General features: G+C 46.6%; 1 protein-coding gene across 4 annotated transcripts in view; it reads right to left on the bottom strand.

Moving 5' to 3' along the window:
• Window positions 1–15,479, bottom strand: part of ARVCF (ARVCF delta catenin family member) — a 215,231-nt gene that overhangs the window by 53,805 nt on the left and 145,947 nt on the right. For all 4 annotated transcript variants that reach the window (XM_027892645.1, XM_027892647.1, XM_027892648.1 and 1 more), the window contains 3 exons: window positions 14,123–14,730; window positions 7,714–8,213; window positions 444–627 (listed from right to left, as the gene is read on the bottom strand). In XM_027892645.1, coding sequence (XP_027748446.1) covers window positions 444–627; window positions 7,714–8,213; window positions 14,123–14,730 — 1,292 coding nt within the window. The remainder of the gene's footprint in view (window positions 1–443; window positions 628–7,713; window positions 8,214–14,122; window positions 14,731–15,479) is intronic.

Genomic DNA, 15,479 nt, shown 5'->3' with positions numbered 1-15,479 from the left:
AGGACCTAAAGCCCAAGGAAGGAACTGTCTGAAAACACAGTTTTCAGATAAACAAAGGGAAGCAGGAAAGGCACTCAGAGCTGGTAGGAAGAGCCCACTGGTCCCACTGCAGGGAGGAGGGGTCACTGTGACTCTCAGTAGCTGCAGCACAGTTCACTCTGCAAGCGTGGACTCAGCTTGGTGGTTTAACCTTACCTGGGCCAGTCTCCATCGTGTTCCACAGTGCCCTACAGGGCCCCTCCCCCAGGCTGGACACCCCACCTGCCCCTCACACTGCCCCCACCGTCCCCCAGCAGGCTGGGGCAGCCAAACCCCCCGGCACTGCTGTGCTGGCCCCTGAAACGGGGCTGTCCCTGCAGAGTCAGGAGCTGTGATCCTGCCCCTCTGAGCCACGTCCTCCCATGCAGTGCAGGCAGGACAGGGGCCAGCCCAGCCATCCCTACCGGAGGCAGCCAGAGGTGTTCTTGAACACCGTGGTCCACTCGGCGTCCCGAGGCTTGGAGTCCTCGTTGGGCTCGCTCTCCCAGCCCGAGTGCGGGATGATCACCTCGTTGGTCAGCGTCTGCAGCCCGTGGTTGATGATCACCATCTTCAGGGGCTCATAGGAGGACAAGTTCCACAGGGTGCCTGCAGGAGAAAGAGGGATTATTAAACAACAACCACTTAAAATCTCCAGATTGAACAGAATCGCTGGATCCGCAGAGAATCGCTCGAAGGTTAAATCATAAAACTAAACAAAAAGGCAAAACAACTTGGTGAGGAGCCAGACCAGCACTAGCTTAGGGAAAATTCCACAGCTGCTGAAACAGAACCTTCCAAAAGCATGGATACATTTTTATCAAGACATGAATACTGTTGAACTCATCAAGCCCTACAAAGAGAGTACATAAAAGTGATGTGCTATTGGAGATTAATAGGATTTCTCTGCTATATACAAATTTTGTTACACTCTAAAGTCTAGCTATGCCTCAAGTAAAAATTCATCCAGTGCAGCAGACAAGTATATTGAGCAAGTCCTAGGAGGGATGGATTTCTGGAAGATCATTGATCTTATGCTTATCTTCTGCACAAGATAGTATTTCATTCCAGTCTCCTCTCTATTATTTACTTTCACATTTTCCTGTCACAGGCAATATCTGTGTTCAAATCTCCTGGTGCCACAAGCATATGATTCCTTGAAGAAGCTGAAAACCAAAACTCCTCCGTCTTTTTATTTTTACCTCAATTATGAGGCAAAGCAGACAGAAGTCAAACATCAAAACCAGCATAATGGAACAACAGCTTTACAACTACAAAGCAGCCAGTGCTAGATAAGGGATGTAACTTCCCAGCAGACCTGTACCAGTGTCCTGACAGTTATTACTCATTAGAGCAGGACTCAAACAGAACATTCACTTCAGAGACAGTCTGTGCACAGACCCAGCCTGGTACCAGCTGAGAACTGGCAGCACCAACACTTGCAGGCAGCCAGACACACCCTGTGTCTGCAGGGAGAAGGGTGAGGAGCAGCAGCACTCCAGAGCAAAGCTGGATTGCACAGAGCGTGCAGGAGATCCCTCCTGAGCAGACACAGCATGAACTGAGGCTCCCTGTGTTCCACAGCACAATGTGTGCCCAGCACGGTGTGAGCTGGGACCTCCCCCTCCACTTACACACCCTCACAGCAACGGCCTGACCTTCTGTTCCATCTCCTGCAGCTTCAAAACCCACAATTTTTGAGTCGGACCTGGGGTGTGTCCCATCCAGAGCGAGTGTTACAAACCCCAGGCACCTGTTTAGGGTTGGGATTCCATGTTAAGCAATAAAGAAGCTTGGGGGCAGACAAGAGAATGAACACCAGAATGTTTCTTTCAGTCTTCTTCTAAAACCATAAAAAATAATGCTTTTTTGGCCTACTGCCCTCGCCATTCATAGGCAACGCACTGTATGAGACTTTTATAACCTGCTTTTTTAGCTTTAAAACAAGACTGTGTAGGTAAAATGAATTTTTTTTCCCTTTGTTCCCATTACAATAAATAACCCTTTTGTTGCTGCAGAACAGCAGTTGTTGGAGAATAGGAAAAAACCCAAAACCAAGCAGAAAAGGCTAATTGGATCCATTTTGTTACTGAAGAAAGCCTTTACTTCTCATAATAAACTGTCTCAAAAACATATAACATACAAAAAATGCAAATCATTATTTATAATAAGACTACAAAAACTGACATGTAACCTACCCCATTAATTTTAAATACTTCACTAGACAGTCTTTCTTTAGTCATTAAATACCAATTCCTTAAGCATATCAGACTTACTGATATAAAAATGATAACTACAATTAAATCCCTAAATGTATGGCTGGCTCAGGACTTCAAAATTCAAATGCAGAATCTGAACAGCCAGCACTGAACGAGCTGGGTAAATCACAGGAAATGATACAGGATAATCATCTCTGGAGCCAACCCAGACTGAAATGGAGAGCAGGGGGTGCAGAATTCCCTGGTTCTGGAGGGTTATGCCAGGGGTCCCTCACAGGACCATCAGTGGAGCATTTGGTATCTGCAGTGGTTACAAACCCACAATCACAGGGAGATGGATCAGCCAAGGAACCAGCACAGTGTTCCTAAGGATCCTGCTCTTCTGGAACTGCAGAACGGGGCAGCTGGAGACAGTGCTGGCATGGGGAAGGGCTGAGGTTTAGTATCTGACAGCCCTTCAATTTTAAAAGCTCTTTCCTAAAGGCACACACTTCTGCACCCGACATGAGAGCCTGCCCTGCCCCTCCCTGGAGCAGTGACACGATCTGTTATCTCTGCAGTCCAACCACAAAGATTTCACTGCTTAGGAACAATCAGGCAGACATGTAAGTAAAAAGCCAAAATTACCTACAAAATTTCCAAGAGCTCTAATATTAGAGGATTGTATAAAGTTTTCCAGGGCTCAAATCTTTTGCTTGTTTTAAGACTTAAGAGATTTGTGTCTGCATTTCAATACCTTCAACCACAGGGTGTAAAATAAACCCACCACCCCCAAACTCCTCCTCCTCCCCCCACATTCTCAGTCACTAGTTGTCATTTCAAGAGACTACATGCAACTGGAATTCAACAGTGTTCCAGCTGGACTGCAGCACTGCAATCAGCAGCTCTGATGCTGCTAACCCCATCCAGACCAAGAGAGACCTGCCCTGATGGACAATTCAAAATTATGAAACCAAGAACTCTAAATCCCAGCATCCTTCCAGCTCTGGAGAAAACAAATTCTGTGGAAGAGTCTGACAGTGACAGCCAGGGAACAAATTCAGATCAGACTGTAGCATGCTGCAGTGTAAGAACAAATCCCAGTGAAAAAGAAAAATCCCTGTAAGTTTGACACACATCTTTAAGAATCATTCCCTGCCTCTATCAGCATAACACACTAATGATCCAACAAGCTGGAAAGGCTGTTTTTAAAACTCTAAGTTTAATCAGTTCAAATGAATAGCACTCAAGAGAGATCCCGTCACTAACACAGCAGCACATGGGAAATGAATTTACCTACATTTTCCGTGCACCTCCACTACAAGCATTGACCTTTTGGACCACAGATTGGAGGAGTTTTACAAACAGCCAGAGGAGATGAACAACTGCTTTTCAGAAGATGACCACAGTCATGATCAGTATTTTATTCATACATACTATTTGTAACACACTCCTCTATTTCCCCCCTGATTTTTCAGCACATTAAGCAGGAGCTGGGCACCTTCAGGGGGTGCTCAGGCTGGGAACCTCCACGTGGACACTCCTGGAAAGGGACCTCCTTCTGCCAGGCCTTCTGATAGAAAAGGAGGGAGTAAAGTGGACTGTGGTCAGCAGGTTGAAGGCAGCAGGGCACTCCAAGGAGGAGCCCCTGCCTGAGCAGCCACAGGATCCCAGCACACACCAATGTCCAGGGGGTGGGAACCCTGAGCCAGCTCATCTATCTGCCAGCTGCCATTCAAGCATTAGATCAAAACATTTCATCTGCAGAGCATTCTGAAGGTCAATCATTTTTCAATTACAGACAATTTGGCAATGGGAAAATCACGTCCTGCACCACTTAAAATCAGTGCAATGTCATTAAACAACAAAATTACCCCGATGTTCTCACAAAGAACAAAATTATTCATTAAAGCTACTGACTTCTGATTGCTTTTCAAAGAATGTAATAGAATTTTGGTCTTGCATATCTGATGGGAACATTTCCTCCACGAAAACCTTATCGCTCAAGATAAAACTTTTGTAGCTTTCCCAATCAGAACAGATTTAATTCCTTATCAGCCTAATCCTCATTTCTCTGTTTCTCAAGAAAATGATCCACTGAGAGTTCAGCAGTACAGCTGCAAGACTAGAAGAGATGCAAGTAAGAAATTCATGGAATATTTCTCAACACAACTCCACTCCTGATTTATTTATGGACACCCTAAGAGTTAAATCAAGCTTTTCTCAGTGCAGTAGATGGGAAACATTTTGCAACTCCACACTTTAAAAAGAAAGAAAAGTGAGATCTGTGGTATTTTATGAGTGTATCCTGAGTTCTGAAGGTATTTTTTACACACTCCACAGATGAGGGACATCATGTTTGAGTGCTGTTTGCAGGTATATCGAGAACATCTGGTAAAACAAAGATGGCACTAACCAGAGAAGTTTTTCAAATTCTTCTAAAACCAGTGCTATGTGACAGAAGGAAGCTACAGGCTGGCTTAGTCTGCACTCAGCCTGCTTCCAAAACTGCACATCAGTACAGTTACCTCATCTGTGTTCTCCAAAACACATCCTGGGAGCTGGTTGAGTGACCACGCTCCTGACACAACTAGTTCAGCACTGCCAGGACACACCTGATCCCTCCCTCACGCCCTCCAATGCTTCATCAGCCTCTCTGGTGTTTGTGCCGCGCTGGGGGGGCTTTCCCCTCCATCAGAGCAGGGGGCACAGCCAGCTGGGGGCTGGCCTGGTCCTGCTCTGCCAGCTGTGGTGCTGCAGCACAGCCCAGCCCAGCCCAGCAGAGCCCACAGAGCTGCCCCAGAGCCAGGCACTGACTCCACTCAGATCAGAGTGGGGCTCTCCTGTGCCAGCGAACACCCACTCCACTCAGGGGGTCTGATACGCTCCCATCTACCTCCTGTCCTGCAGGCAGAGTTCCACCTCCAGAGGAACAAACCTGCAAGCCTCTTGAATTCAGACAACTGAATTATTCAAACTTCTAAAAGTTCCTCAAATCTCTTTGGAAAGCAGGATTATTTTATCATTTATCCACGTCTGGGATGACCAGCTGATGACTACTGTTCAGCTTTTGAAAAGCAGCCAGTACTGAGTTAAAGAAATATTAAACCACAGAAAAGTCAGTGTGTCACACTGAACTTCACTCTGTAGCCTGTTAAAAGCACAAAACAAGCAAACCCTGCATGTTGCTGTATTTCCCTTTTTTTTTCCACTGTATTGCTGATGGAGTCCCCAGAGATTTCACTCCAGACACAATGAAAAGCTTTGGTGGCAAAGGCAGGCTTGGGATTATGAGCAGGGAGAAGCACCCTGGACAGGAAGCTGAGACTGCTTCCAGGAGAACACCAGAACTGAGGTGGAGAACAACAGGGTCCTTTTGCAGCAGCCCTGCCTCAGTGCTCCCTCTGCACTTCCAGCTGGGCTCGTTGTCCCCGTGGACAATTGCACAGGAGCAGCCAGAGCTCTGAACACGCTGCAAGGGCAGCAGCAGCAGCACAGAGGCATTGCTGGAATGCAGCAGCACAGAGGCATTGCTGGAATGCTCTGCTCTTCTGTGCCGGGGCTTGGGTGTCTCACACAGGATCTGCTGACAGAGGTTTAGAGCTGGAATGGAATCATTCCTGCTTAGGTGGAGATTAAATGCACTTCATCTGTTACTGGACAGCTGTTTGGGTTAATGCCCTTAGTATTCCTGGTGTTTTTCAGTAAGAGGAAATAAAGAGCTCTAAATAACAAAAACCAAAGTGGAACAAAACTACTACATTTAATTAGCAAGAACTACTGCCAAATAAAATGCATTTGAACTGTAAAGCTAATTAATCAACTGGAAATCAAAGCAATCGTCATTTATAGTGAAAAGGAAAAACATCCAGTTTGTTTTTGTCATCTCAGAAGTGACTGATTACCACTTAGCATTATAATGATATTCCTTCAGAGTAAATTATAGACTGGCTTCACCTTTCTTGAATATAAGGAAATAAATTTATTGCTTCTCAGCACTCCAGAAATGAGTTTTGATTAAACTAGAACAGCAGATAAACAGATATTCTCTATTTAAAAAAATAAATAAACTGCAGTCTGCCATCGTACTAAATTAAGCACAAGAAATGCAATAGAACTGCTACCTGCAGAGCTCCCACGTTACGAGGCAGAGCACAGACAGCTCTCAAAGCACAACCAGCATGTGCTGCTTGGAGGTTCTGTGACAGGAGACAGCTCCTCCTTCGCCAGCTCACTGCAAAAACCTCCCTGCTAGTTTCAACACTCTACATTTAGACCAGTTTGCTAAATATCCTGTAATGGCTGGGGAAGAACAGATGGAACACCCAAGGCCACTGCTCATCTCAGAGAATTATGACTACCAGTAAAAACCTGGAGAGCTACTATAATTTTTGGAAGAGATTACAGAATTATGATGTTTACCTCTAATGGCTTAATCCATGTTTGTAATAAGGTCTGCCTGCAGAGCCCAGCTCTGATAAGGTAGTAAACAGTTTCAGCCCTGGACCCATTTTCACCCTCACAAGCTTTCTGAGAAATTCTATTCTGGCACTGAAATTCATTGGAACTGCTCTGGTCTCCATCCAAACATCCCCTGCGGCTTCTGAGAAGAGAAAGGGAAATCCATTTCCCTCCTCATGATTTATGGGAGGCTGAAGAACAATATCTTTCTCCTCACTTTACGAGCTGACATACTTTTCCACCCTTTTCCACTTAATGGCTGAACTTTGAAACTTGGCATATACTTTATTACTCTTTTTGGACAATGTCCAAGACTAAGTTCAAATGAAAACAGGTTAAATAATGGAGTTATAAATGTTTGAAAACTCCCTGCCAAGTGTGCATGAATTCAGTAATCTAAAACGTGACGCTCCATTCTCCCATCACTGCAACAAACAAACCAACCCACGTCCAGAGCATCTCAAAAGCAGGCCCTACACTCTCCAAAAGCTGAATTTTCCAGCCCAGAAGTGCTGCAACTTCACACCCAGCCCGAGAGTCCCCAGCACCAGGCTGGAAGTGCTCCTGAGGAGACTGACTGTTCTATAAACATGAAGGAGCGGGGACATGGCAGCAGGATTGTTTTATAAGAGATTAACAAGGAAAGATTTAGATTAGCATATCTTACCTCATGATTACACCACGCTGAGGGCAAGTGCACTACAAATTACCTGCCAGTGAAGCTGCTATAACTCATTTAGGCTCCAGTAACTCAACCACACACACAGCTGTGTGCTCCATCCGAGCAAGCACCATCCATCTCTCAGCAGCCAGGAAACCCGAGTGCACCAACCACGTCCCCAGACAATCTCAATCCTCTGCTGACAGGCGCGGGTGCCTTCAGTGCTCCCACACCCCAGGCGTGGTGCAGTGAAACAAACAGCTGCAGCCAGGGATCTGCACTCCCCTTCAGCGCTCCAACCTCCAGGAATTCTGGCTCCTGAGATGAAAGGGCTGATCTGAAGACTGGTTCATTAAAGAAAACACAGACACCCACCTGTAATCAGCTCTCTGACCTCCATGTCGTTTGTTTTCCGCAGCAGTCTGATGAGCGCGGGGATGCCATCGCAGTTCTTTATGGCCACCTTGTTCTCGTTGTCCTTCCCGTAGGAGATGTTCCGGAGGGCCCCGCAGGCCTTGCGATGGACCTCGGGCTTGGGGTGATCCAGCAGGCCCACCAGGATGGGGATCCCCTTGAGGTGCCTCACGTCCTTCTTGATCTTGTCGTTCTCGTAGCACAGGTGCTGCAGGTAGGCCGCGGCGTTGGACTTGACGGGGTCGATGGGGTGGCTGAGCATGGCGATGACCTCGGGCAGGTCGGGGTCCCTCCAGCGCGGGTCCTTGCGGATGCTGTCGATGGAGGGCGAGCGCTTCCCCAGGCGGTCGATGCTGGCCATGCTGCCCCTCTCGGGCTGGGCCAGCGGGGCCGCGTAGCCGCCGTGCAGGTACGGGATCCTCTCCTCCACCACCTCGCTCTCCATGGGGTCGTCGTAGCCCCTGCAGGAAACAACGGCCCCCAGGTACACAAAGGGGGAAAAGGGAAGGAAAAGGCACATTTCAACAGCTGTAACTCTGAGTCGCTACAGCGATTTCAGCCACGAGCAAACCTTTTGGTGTCACAAACAGTGCTAGGGGCAGCGCGTTTACAATTCCCAATAATTTGTTTGTAGTCACTTGAAAATTAACCATAGCTGAGTTCTCAGCAGCCACGGGGCTCCAGCACAGTGTTTGTTTGGCTGGCAATGAAACGATGACAGGAACTGCAAGCCATCAAACAGATTGTTTTCATTTTGGTCACTTAGCAAAACAATTACAAGGGAGCTGGATTACATTTAGTAGGAAACACTGATCTTCATTAATGCTGCTACTTCTGCAACAAACCAAGACTCTAATTAAAGGCATTCAAGGCCTGGGCAGACACCACAGACACTTTTCAGCACATCTGAGCAGCCCCAGCACATTTCAACGCTGATGCTCACTCTAGTGTACTCCAACACTCTTCTTAATCAATGCTACCATAAACCAACTTCCTAGGAGTAACTTTTTGCCAAACCATCAGCACTCTTTTACCTTACTGTTCTTTCCTGGACAGGTTCATTACTGTACTGCAGTTCGCACAGTCAAGCAAGTGGTTTTAACTGCTACAAAATGATTCTTAGAATCTTCCATCTGAAGCACCGAGTGATGTTATTGAACCATTTCTGATGTCATGCTCAAGCACAGGCTATTAGAACTCAGAAAAAAACCCAGAGCTTGCTGTCATCCCAAAGGGACTGCTAATTAAACCAGGCTCTGGGGAGAAGAGCAACCGGAGGTGGAGACTGAACTCAGTCTTGTACAATTAACGCTTTTAATGTTAAAAGTGCCTCTCCTGACTTTAAGTTGCTTTAATTGCTGTTCTAGACCATAAACTGTATGAGAGGATAAAAATGGGCAAGTATCCAAACCCCAGAACGAATCTGAAGAAATCCTTTTATCGATGCAGTTATTTGTGTATGTATAATTCAGCAGTTGCTCTACACAGTAATTTACACTGCCTGGACAGTCCTATTTTCTGTTAGAGAACAAAGCTGCTTCCATCGTCCCAAGAAGAAAGCAAAACACTGAAAAGATTTATTTTTATGCATGTACACAGGGCAGAAGGAATAACAAAACTTTTTAGCTACTCCCCAAGCAAAATTCTATTTCCACAAATGCAAATTTGTGACAACCAGCATTAGAATTACAACAAAATCTCATTTCTCAAACTCATTCTCATGTTCTTATTGATTGCATAAAAGGAAAGTAGTAGATTAATTTTAATAATTGCCCTCTGCACAGCTGTTGCTCACTTGACTTGCTAACTTGCAGTTCAGCGTGTGTCAGTCGTGTGAGCTGCCCACAGGATAACTGTGCACCACCTCAATTCCACCTGCACAGTTAAGTCTCTCTCTCCTCCTCATGCGTGCAAATACACAGGTAACTGCTGTCTCGGGATGCAGCTTGTTTGCTTTATTTGCCATAAAGCCCTCCAAACAGAACCACACACGTGGGCCCATCTTCCTCGTGCCACACAAAGCTCCTGGGTTTCATTACATTTGCCAAAATAAAACTTGAGTTAGGACCTTAAATTGCGATGCTGGCATGACAAGGACAAAAGAGAGAGCACCACGTAAGTGGTGCTGGTATTTTCATGCAGTCCCATCCTTACATGAACCATTCACCTGTAACTGTGCCTGCCAACCTCAACCTGCTCCTGCTGGACCATCTCCTCAGTGAACAAAAAGGCTGCCCATCTGACCCGCCCATCTCAGCACACAAAGACAGCTACTCTGAACCACCACGGCGTCTCTCAAGTACCTGCAGAGAAAGGGTGAATTCAAAAAACACAACTGCTGCCAGGAGCCCACACAGGTCAGGTCCAACACCCCTCTGAGGATGAGACAGTGTCAGGAGCCACTGGTTAATGCACCAGTAATAAAACTCCATGACTTTACAAGGCAGCAAAGAAAACACGTGGGGACACACGTGAAGATCCCAATCGTTGTCTAGAAACTCTGAGAGCCTGGTATGACTTAAGAGCTGCACAAGAAAGCCCAGTGAAGGCAAGTACCACACCAATTAAGAGTCACGTGACTAAACACGGTGATCAAGACTGAAGAAGGTTAAAAAGAACCAGGGGAAAAAAACCCAGCCAAACAAAACCAACCACACACCAACCATACTGCAGTGAAAGAAAAAGAATGCTGAAATATTCGGGGCTTCCCTTGTATAATATCAGCTTTGTCACTGTTTAACAGCATTGAAGGGGGGGAGTTTACCAGAAAAGATCATCTGAAAGGAGCAAAACAACTGCTGAGGCAGCAAGAGGCAGAACTGCCACAGACCCCGATGTCCCAGCAGTCTGGGCCACGAGCCACGTCCTCTCCTTGAGCAGCGGGCTCCAGGGACAGGCAAGGGTGGACTGGCCAACAGCAAAGAAGTCAAGAGCATACCCTGATCACCCACACATTTACACACAAGGAGAGTAAAGGAGTCATCTTTTTGAGTCCCACTGGTGCAGGCCAAACACGATTTTCCCCTTTCACACCACCGGAGCAGCTGTGCTGGGAAGGGAAAGGCACTGACACAGAACAGGATGACAAGAGCTGCAGCAGATACACTTGGCTGTTCTCAGGGGGCCAAGAGCTCTTCACTCCCAGGACTGGAGAGAGCTGAGAGTGTGCCAGACTGGCTGACTGCAGGCATCTTGCCTTCCATCTGTCTGGAGCAAGGCAGCTGAGTTTTTAGCACGGCACGGGTCTCACTAATCACCTGTTTCAGGGAACTGATCAAAACATATTCTAGCACAGATAAAAACAGGGAAAGAGATTGTGGATTTATCATCTTCCTCAGGGCTTCAACACAGGCACATTTGAGTAAACAGGTGAGGGATTTAAACATTTAATCCTCAACAACTTCTACAAGTGCTACATTCATCCCAGTTTGCAGCTGGCGTCTGCTGTGGATAAAGGACCAGAAAGGCTTGGGATTGCAGTGGGGAACTTTGAGCCAAACATTGAAGAGGAAACGTGAAGACTCTGAGAGACTGAGGTTCTACTTCTGCCAGGCTCTGTTCCCTGAGAGGACAGAGGAGAGGATCTGAAACAGGAGTGAATCCTCTGCTGAGACAAGGCTGAATTATGGGCCATATGGTTAAAACACCGAAATCCACCTGACTGGAACCACCTAAAAACTGCCAAGGGCTGAGCTGACTCAGGTGACCTCCTGCCACACCAAAATGCCACACCAGCCTTCTGCCACCACAAGAGTAACAGGCTGAGAGCACAATCAGCTAAGGCAGAGAAAAAAACCCAGATATTTTTCAACATGACCACGGTGTTTGCTTTGGCCTGCTCTGCCTGGCATGTCCACAGCTGCTGGCCCAAACATCATCCCAGTGATGCCCACGTACACCTGCAATGAGTGGGCCTCGGACAGAAGTGCTGACTGACCTTTTACCTACAAATACAGGCCTGTATATCTGGGATTCAAACACAGACACCAGGAGAAGGAGATTGATATCACGTGACACCCATATTCTCACATGTCCATTCACAACACAGGCAGCAAAGCCCCACTGTTACTGTTATTTAATCTAAAACCTGGCTCATGTCATGGTAATAATGATTTGGACCATGAAGTGACCACTAAACATGGTTTCAGTCTCTTAGATCAGGCTTCTGACACGGAAAATGTAACAGCAGAAAACTGTTTTGCTGTTGATTTAGTCAACATAAAACATTTAGATCCTGTCTAGTCTGGAATGGTAACGCTGGCAGTAGCTGCTCCAGATTTTGCAAGTGCAAACCGCAGTGATCCACTCTGGAAAGGAATTACCACAGAGGCAAGAAAAAGCTGAACAGAAGATAATTTAAATAAACACAATGAATTATGATTTACCATTTTTTCTCAGTTCATCTGTATTAACTTCAATTTAATAATCAAGAAATATTCAAATAATAGTAGGGATGCTTTCTGTGAATAAACAATATCCAGTACTTCCTGTTCCTCTTTTGGAAAGGACTGTATTAACAGATCTAGCAACACTGCAAGGCTACTCCAGTAAAACACCTCCTAATATAATAAATGCAACCCATCAAAAGCAGAAAAAAAAAGGTAATAAACCCAATTAAAGATGTGTAATTACCCTCATAAGTAAACCTGGGTAATATTAAATCAGCATTATACACCCCAAGTGCCTTTCTCTCCCTCAGTTTATTATGCAGCCTGACTTACACCAAACCAGCACATGCTGAGGGAAAGAACACTAAGTACCAGGTACTCTTGCAGGAAGTAATATATCTCATATCAGAGACTCAGCATAAGAGAAAACAAGAAAGAAACCCAGCCACAAGCACTGAAGAGCCAACAGAGGGAACATCTGCCTCTGTGCATTTATCTGCACCGGTGGGTGTTTGTGAGAGGCACATTTCTCCCCACTTTAAAACTAAATACAAGTAGCTTCAAATGAGGCTGGTGAGGACAGAAGGAAAGGGCAGTAGCTGTTTATCTCTGGGATCAAATGGAGCAGGCAAGGCATGGAAAGAACAATCTGTTCCTGTAATGCCCCTGACCAGGATCCTCTCCAGGCTGCCTCCTCCTCTCCCAGGAGTCAGACTCGGGTGAGAAACCTCCCCTCAGTCCTCTCTCACAGAACAGCTCCAGACCAGGAACTGACAGTCAGGGTTCTTCTTCTACCTTTAAACCATTCACAAATGGGGCAGCACCCACTGGGAAGAGAAGGAGGGAGTAACTCAGGGTGCCAGAGCCAGAACGCCGTCTGTGACGTGATGGGATGCCCAGTGAGAGCTGCTGCAGTGCAGAGCACCCAGCAGGGCTGGTATTCAACCTGCTTCACCCACCCAAACTTTGGAAACAGAAATGCCACCCATTTACCACATTCATTGAATCATTTTCACAGGAATAACTTACTTTAAAAAAAAAAAAACAAAAAACCAGAGAGGAATAATAAGTTAGTGATTACCCTCATCTGGTACAAAGCATATTTGTAGTCTTTAGTTTCTTGCAGATCAGTAGCATATCTGAAATGCAGGTTTATTGAATTGTTCAAGTATTTCTTTGAAATGTCAAAAAGTAACTACTTATGAAGAGGCCCTCACACAATCTTCTTATGTTCTCAACAGCTAAAGTTTGCTGCCACACTCAGGCTAATTATTTGTCAAAGCCTCTTGATCATATTAAATATGGAAAAAAACCCACAACAAAGGGAATGTAATAGAAAAATTGTGAATTGGTCCTATCCAAACTGCAAGGAACAATAAATCAAAGGGATGTTAAAAAACACCAAAAAACTTTTTAAAATGCAAATGGGTAGGTTCTAGGAATACTTTTAATTATTCATCTTGCATAGAGTTTGAAGAATTTTAATACAAATTTAAAATCATTGATACCTGTCTGATTTTAAATGAGAAATGTAAACTTGTTTAGTGGCAGAGGAGCACCAACTCAAGACTGACAGATTGCTCAGTATAATTCCCTTTAGCCCCCTAAAACACTGGTGTGGTTCCACTGGTGGCTAAGCTTGCAAGGTCAAAGGCCTCACAAGGGACTGAGAGGGTGCTCTGGGAGATCCATCTTGATACCTTTTCACTGGGCTTTTGCCTCTTTTTTTTTTTTTTTAAATACAGATGACAATTTCCAAGTGTTTGATTCTGTTTAGTTTGCCCAGAAACACAGTGAAAGGGTTCTTGAGCCCTACCCTCACTCTCTTCTGTGCTTTGTGTGTGTTTTGCAGTCATTTACGGGCTAATGACACGGGCAGCCTGTTTTTCTGTCACATAACCCAGAATTCACCAGATCGTTAACGGTTTGAACTCGATGGAGTGAGACACAGATTAGCACTGTGAGGAACAAAGGGGTTTTACCTTCCCTTGTGAGGTCTCCCTCTCTCTGGCACAGCTGCAGACGTCCTCCTGTTCATGGTGGAGTAGTCGGGGTCCAGCTCATAGCCCTCATCGTCCACTCCCAGGCTGCGGTTGTCGTCCTCCAGCCCGTAGGGCTCTGGCTGGAAGCGCTCCGGCTGGGAGCGGTTCAGGTCAGCGCTGCTGCCCACGGGCACCTGGGGCTGTGCCACGGGGGCGTAGTTGTCCCTCCTGCTGGGCAGGGTGAAGCTGCCGTCGTCGGGCCGGTAGGCGCTGCCCGGCACGAAGGCGTAGCGGGGCCGGTAGCCCACGCCGCGGGACAGGCTGCCGTAGCCGTCGGACAGCTCCCCGTAGCCGTCGTGGCCCAGGTACGGGCGGTACTGGCCCTCGTGGCTCTCGGGGTAGGAGTCGTTGTAGCTGTTGTAGGACCTGGTGAGCGTGGAGGACGCCTGGGGGGTGATGTAGCGCTCGCCGTTCTTCAGGAACCTCCTGTCGATGGAGTCCGTGTAGCTGCCCATGGGGGACGAGCCGTCCATGGCGGGCAGCCCGTCCGGCCCCAGCGGCACCTGGCGCACCGTCCTGGTGGTCACCGTCTTGACCATTTTGGTAACCTGGGAAGAGGCAGGGAGCACAGGTGTTAATCTCCTCCTCGCTGCACGTGTGATGGGACACACAGGAAGCTGCAAGAGTGAAACAAAGAGCACCACAAAGCAGCTGCAGCGACGTGCCCGTTCAGTGGAGCCCTGGTGCACTCGGGAGCTCACCCCTTTGCTTTTGGACTTTACAGTGGGCAAATATTCCCAATAAAAGCTGAAAGATGCACTCCAGAGCCAGAGCTGGGTGCACTCTGGGCTCTTACTGCCACATCAAAATCACTGCAGACGTGTGACAGCGCATGGAACCACTACAAACCCATTACACCAGTTCCAACTTACCCAAAATGTTTTCAGGAGACATTCTGTCCTAGAAGACTTTAAGATGTTGAGGAGCCACAGCCCATCCTCCCACAATTAGCATAAATAGCACCACACATTCTCTAGTTTGCCAGAAATAAAGTGATATGCTCCCACCTGATCTGGATCAAGTCTGCTCCACTGTGTAACCTGATGGAGCTCGAATTTGGCAGCAGTGTTTAGGAAACCATGATCTCAAACAGAAAAGTTTTGGGCTTCAAGATTCTGGACAACAAACCTGCTTTCTCATTTAAGATATGCTTACATCCAACAATCACCACACAAGCCCAACAGGTATCTGCTGTCATTCCTTTATTTTGGTGGCTAACATGTTTGCAATAATTAATACCACAGTGTTTTTGCAACTGGAACCACTTGGAGAAACATACTGGGCTACACAAGATTGT

This window comes from Empidonax traillii, unplaced genomic scaffold, assembly GCF_003031625.1.
Source record: "Empidonax traillii isolate 1590-97213 ecotype Southwest subspecies unplaced genomic scaffold, ASM303162v1 scaffold361:size2146424, whole genome shotgun sequence".
Taxonomy (NCBI): Eukaryota; Metazoa; Chordata; class Aves; order Passeriformes; family Tyrannidae; genus Empidonax; species Empidonax traillii.
This window is presented reverse-complemented; position numbering and strand designations above follow the sequence as displayed.